Source organism: Pteropus vampyrus, unplaced genomic scaffold, assembly GCF_000151845.1.
Source record: "Pteropus vampyrus isolate Shadow unplaced genomic scaffold, Pvam_2.0 Scaffold134, whole genome shotgun sequence".
In the NCBI taxonomy this organism is placed as follows: Eukaryota; Metazoa; Chordata; class Mammalia; order Chiroptera; family Pteropodidae; genus Pteropus; species Pteropus vampyrus.
In genome coordinates, this window is record NW_011888915.1 from 41,148 (window position 1) to 46,899 (window position 5,752).

Genomic DNA, 5,752 nt, shown 5'->3' on the forward strand with positions numbered 1-5,752 from the left:
CGGCCAAGCACAGGCTGCTGGTGCTGGTCAAGGACAATGGCGAGCCGCCGCTGTCGGCCAGCGTCACGCTGCACGTGCTGCTGGTGGACGGCTTCTCGCAGCCCTACCTGCCGCTCCCGGAAGCGGCTGCCGACGCGGCCCAGGCCGACCCGCTCACGGTCTACCTGGTCATCGCGCTGGCGTCGGTGTCGTCGCTCTTCCTGTTCTCGGTGCTGGCGTTCATCGCAGTGCGGCTGTGCCGAAGGGGCAAGGCTGCCTCATTGGGTGGCTGCTCGGTGCCCAAGGGCCACTTTCCGGGCCACCTGGTGGATGTCAGCGGCAGTGGAACCCTTTCCCAGAGCTATCAATATGAGGTGTGTCTGACAGAGGGTTCCAAGTCAAATGAGTTCAAGTTCTTGAAGCCGATTCTCCCCAATCTTCTTCCCCAAAGCACTGGCAAAGAAATGGAGGAAAATGCCACCTTCCGAAATAGCTTTGGATTCAACTAGGGATCTCATCATGATGCAGTGTGTTTTGTCATCCATATCTAATTTCCCCAGATACAGAATTTGACAGCGTCATGGACAATAATTCCACCTTCAGGTATAGCCTGATTTCCCTTTTGTAATGTATTTGTCCATTGCACTTTATCTTGTCCAATTTTAGAAAACTCGATTTTATGCCATTGCATTATTTACATAATGCCATTCCAAAACCATGCATGCTGTTGATTTTCCTGAAATGTTTGCTCCTCTCGTTGGCATTTGATGTGATGACCACCTTAATAAAATAAAATATTAGTTGCTTTTCTCTGTATTCTATTCACTGTGTTTTATCACACTCTAATTATATTGATGCTAAATAACAAAAAATAAAAATATTTTTTCATAATTTTAAATATTATTTTCAAAGGAATACATGCATATGATAACAAATGTAATACGTGAGGAAATAGAATGGAAACAATTTTTTATCTACTCTTCTTTCCTAGCTCTTATCCCCACTAGCAACCTTTAAAAAAAAAAAAAACAACAAGCATTTTCATTGAATTATACATACAGGAAAGTGAACAAATTCTTAACATCGGCTCAATGTATTTTCAGAAATTGAGCATATTGGTATCAGCATCTTGATGAAGAATGAAACATTGTTAGCATCCCAGGTACCACACCGATTATCCCTTAAAATCCAGCCCAAATATAACAAATATCATGACTTCTAATACTATAGTTTAGTTTTTCCTGTTTTGAATTATTTAAATGGAATGATAAAATATGAACTGTTTTGTGTATGGCTTCTTTCATTCAACATTATGTTTATGAAACTTATCCATATTGCTTTTAATTTTAGTTCTTCATCTTCATTGCTGTATAGTAGTCAGTGTATAAATATTTCACAATTTATTATCCATCTTACTGTAGATGGATATTTGGGTTGGTGCAAGGTTTGGTTGTTTGAATAATACTGCTATGAACATTCTCATTCATGTCTTTTGGCAAACATGTATATGCATTCTGTTGGGTGTATACCTAGGGGTGGAATTGCTGCTCATTAAGTACATGTTCACTTTCAGTAGATAGTTCCAAATAGTTTTCCAACATGGTTATACCAATTTACACTGCTATCAGCAGTGTCTGGATATACCAGTTCCTCTACACTCTTGCCAACACCTGGTATTGTTTATTTTCTTATTTTATCCCATTCGCTAGCACTTTTAAACCTTTCACTTTCTAGGTTTTTTTTTTTATATTCACTTCCTTATCCAAAAAGTGTATGTTTGTAACTTTTTCATAAACTTTAAACAATTAATTTCCTACTATTATTGTTCAGTACCTAGCAGACTTAAACTTCTCTCATCCATCCTTCATATGTAGTTATCTCACTATTTTCCAGTATGGTTTTGTGCAAACAAACCTCCATTTATTGTTCCACTAACAACAGCTTCTTCTGATTTTCTGTATGAAAGAAAAAATATAATTATTTTTTCTGTTACCTGTTTCTCTCTTACACTTTCAAACCTCCCTCAAATGAACTTTTATATAATCAAGGTTGCTGTTTTATAAGTCTTTTCTGCTTTTGTATGATAGGGTACTCTGCCCCCAAGTTTCTGTCTGAGTGGAAATTATGACAGGGTACACTCTGTGAATCAGTTCAGGGCCAGGGTAAAAATATCAGGCTTTACTTTAAGGTGCATTGTGATGTATGGGCAGGGAACTCTTTTCAGGACATAGCCCTTCATATGACTGGATGCAAAAGGTTGTATGCTGAGATTCCAAGATTTCCACTAAATGTCTTAGTGCTCTCCAGAAAAATTCCTTTTATTTCTTTAGAAATGAGCATTAAGATTTTTGAAGGGAGCCTTGAGAGAAAATAACATACGCTGTACTTCTAATAAAATCTGTTTTAAAATGAAAAATAATTTGTAAGCCATATTTAAGGATACCTGCTGGTGCTGCAGTCAAAGAGAGTGAATAAAGGACCCTGGACGCCAGAGATGCCATTAAGCTGGAATCAGAATATCCACTGAAAGAATGAAGCATTTAGGATTGAGCTTGAAATCGCTTTATTTCAGCAAAGAAACTAAACCCAACCAAGATGTTTGTGGTTTTTTACTTCATCAGTTTATTTTGTTATTGACATCCTCAAGAAGGTTTATTCTCAGTAAGGTTAAGCAAACCATGGAAGCTGGTCACAGTGACCTTATTTTTATCCTTCAAGATAGATAGAGGTGCTTTTCAACTATGAAATTATTTCATCTGCTTGGAGTTTAGATTTTATTTAGCTTAATTTGTTTTACCTAGAGTTGAAGTATTTTTAAAAAATATTCTCATTTTAAATCTTCCATTATTTTGACTCTTACCTAAAGCGAATTTTGCTAGAACTCAATTGATTTCACCTCTCAATAGATATGAAATCAACCTGAAATGAATTATGTTCGGTATATTTTGTTTCCTTATATGTGCACCAACCCATTTCATGTACTTTTAGGATATTTAGAGATATATTTTACTATTTCTCTGAGCAGAAACTGGTGAGATAGGAATGGATATAGCCATGATGAATTATCATTGAATTCCATGGTTTCCACTCAAAAGTAATTCACCTTCGCACTACCTTATTTGGTCTATATTTATAGGACCTGGAATCATCCATGTTGTGAGAGGATGGTAGAGGTGAGTCTTAAATATTTGTTTTCTGCATTGCATTATGTTCTTATGACAGGGTAATATATTTAGATCTCGGTTAATTTAGGAAGTAAATTTGATTTTGAAAGTTATAGTAAAATGAACAATACTAATAAAATCATCACCAGTTTTATTCATACAAAAATGAAGTGAAATCCTAAAATGCTTACTTATAACAGACACTTAATTGCTCTTAGTTCTTCTTTTAAATAATTTAATTTAATAAGGTATTTTCATCATAAGTACATCTTGGCCTCAGTTTTCATCATAATAGCCTAATTGTTCCTTTTACTATGCAGGTGTAACCACAAAACAAATTACATCTGTTGTTCATGCCATTTTATGAGTCAAATAATTTAGAGAAATGATTGCTTCTTTTACCATCAGTGTTGCTAACCACTTTTACATTTTGCATAGTTTGTTGATGTGTTTGTTGGGACAATTAAATAGTGTACTTTGTGGATTCACAGATTATATGGCTCATCAGAGATAAATTGCACTGGCAAAGCATAAAAGTTGATCATAAGAGGTTTATATTGTCTGAGGGAGCGATTTTCAATTAAACATTAGTGTGCATAAAAATCACTTAAAGAGAAAGATTGAAGTTGAGATTTCTGTTAGCACCACCAGAAAATTTGATTCTAGGTCTGGAGGGGAGCCCAGGAATGGGCTTGCGAAAAAAAAACCCTCAAGACTTCCAAGTAATCCTTTATGCAAGTGGTTCGAACACTTCAATTTGAGAAGCACTGACTGGATCTAAAAGCCTTTAGAATGCTCAGATTTTGTCAATGGTATTGACCTACAAGCTCCTCATGAAGTTATAAATTTGAACGCGTGGTGGCAGTGCAGGCTAAGAGAGTAAATCCAAACTCTGCAGATTCCGTGGACGCCATTTCACCGAGAAACCCAAGAAAAAATACAGAGCACATTTAAGCTAAAGCCAAGATAGAAGTGTTCAGGAAGGCAGTAAGCACCAGACATATTAAAAGAACGAATTCGAAGCAAGAACATTTCGGAAGGTCGACGGTGGATGCAGTGATTGCGAGTCGAGAAGGATTTTTCCTCTGGAATCAGACATAACAATAGAGATGGCACAAACAAAAGCCCATCGCAAGGAAAGGCAAGTGGCGACCTTCATTGTATTGATGGTTTTGTGGGAGGCGTGTTCAGAATCAATTCAGTATTCTGTGTTGGAGGAGACAGAAAGTGGCACATTTGTTGCTAACTTGACAAAAGACCTGGGACTCAGGATGGGAGAGCTGGCTGCGCGGGGAGCCCAGGTTGTTTTCAAGGGAAACAGACAATATTTGCAGCTTGACCCACACACTTATGATTTGCTGCTAAATGAGAAACTTGATCGGGAGGAGCTTTGCGGCTCCAGTGAGCCCTGTGTTCTACCTTTCCAGGTGTTACTGGAAAATCCCTTAAAGTTTTTCCGGGCTGCCTTGCAAGTCAGAGATATAAATGACAACGCCCCGAAGTTCCCGGCCGGAGAAATGCTACTAAAAATATCAGAAATTACTACTCCAGGAAAGATATTTCCGTTGAAAATGGCACAGGATTTAGACGCGGGTAGCAACAGCCTTCAGAGCTACACCATCAGCTCCAATTCTCACTTCCATGTTCTCACTCGCAATCGCAGCGACGGCAGGAAGTACCCTGAGCTGGTGCTGGACAAAGCGCTGGACCGTGAGGAGAAGCCCGAACTCAGGCTAACCCTCACGGCTCTGGATGGAGGGTCTCCGCCCCGGTCAGGGACCACGGAGATTCAAATCCAGGTCTTGGATATCAATGACAATGCCCCCGAGTTTACTCAGGAGCTCTATGAGGCGCAAGTCCCTGAAAACGACCCCCTAGGCTCTCTGGTTATCACCGTCTCAGCAAGAGATTTAGATGCAGGATCCTTTGGGGAGGTATCTTATGCCCTATTTCAAGTCGATGACGTTAACCAGCACTTTGAAATAAATGCAATCACAGGAGAAATTCGACTGAGAAAGACATTGGATTTTGAAGAATTCCAATCTTATCACGTGGATGTTGAAGCCACAGATGGCGGAGGACTATCAGGAAAATGCTCTATAATCATTAAGGTCCTGGACGTGAATGACAATGCCCCTGAATTGACTGTGTCATCACTCAACAGCCCCATTCCTGAAAACCTGCCAGAGATGATAGTGGCAGTTTTCAGTGTTTCAGATGCAGACTCTGGGCATAACCAACAGGTTATTTGTTCTATAGATGACAATCTCCCCTTTCTTCTAAGACCGTCGGTGGAGAATTTCTACACCTTGGTAACAGAAGGAGCGCTGGACAGAGAAAGCCAAGCTGAGTACAACATCACCATCACCGTCACCGACTTGGGGACTCCCAGACTGAAAACCGACCACAACATTACCGTATTGGTCTCCGACGTCAACGACAACGCCCCAGCCTTCACCCAAACCTCCTACACCCTGTTCGTCCGCGAGAACAACAGCCCCGCCCTGCACATCGGCAGCGTCAGCGCCACAGACAGAGACGCGGGCGCCAACGCCCAGGTCACCTACTCGCTGCTGCCGCCCCAGGACCCGCAGCTGCCCCTGACCTCC

At 40.2% G+C, this 5,752-nt stretch overlaps 2 protein-coding genes across 5 annotated transcripts in view; both read left to right on the forward strand.

Annotated features, from left to right (window-relative positions):
- LOC105297013 (protocadherin beta-2) overlaps nucleotides 1-5,752 on the forward strand; it is an 87,838-nt gene that overhangs the window by 15,989 nt on the left and 66,097 nt on the right. Inside the window, exon 2 of one of the 4 annotated variants that reach the window (XM_023534884.1) lies at nucleotides 14-323. The exons of 1 other annotated variant lie outside the window; for it this stretch is intronic. In XM_023534884.1, coding sequence (XP_023390652.1) covers nucleotides 14-323 — 310 coding nt within the window. Of the gene's footprint in view, nucleotides 1-13; nucleotides 774-5,752 lie in introns of those variants that run through there. 2 more of the 4 variants (XM_011367404.2, XM_011367402.2) reach the window with 2 other exon arrangements.
- The window catches only part of LOC105297012 (protocadherin beta-4), a 9,584-nt gene continuing 7,879 nt past the window's right edge, over nucleotides 4,048-5,752 (forward strand). The window contains exon 1 of the mRNA XM_023534888.1: nucleotides 4,048-5,728. Within this exon, the coding sequence (XP_023390656.1) occupies nucleotides 4,253-5,728 (1,476 nt within the window). The 5' untranslated portion in view covers nucleotides 4,048-4,252. The remainder of the gene's footprint in view (nucleotides 5,729-5,752) is intronic.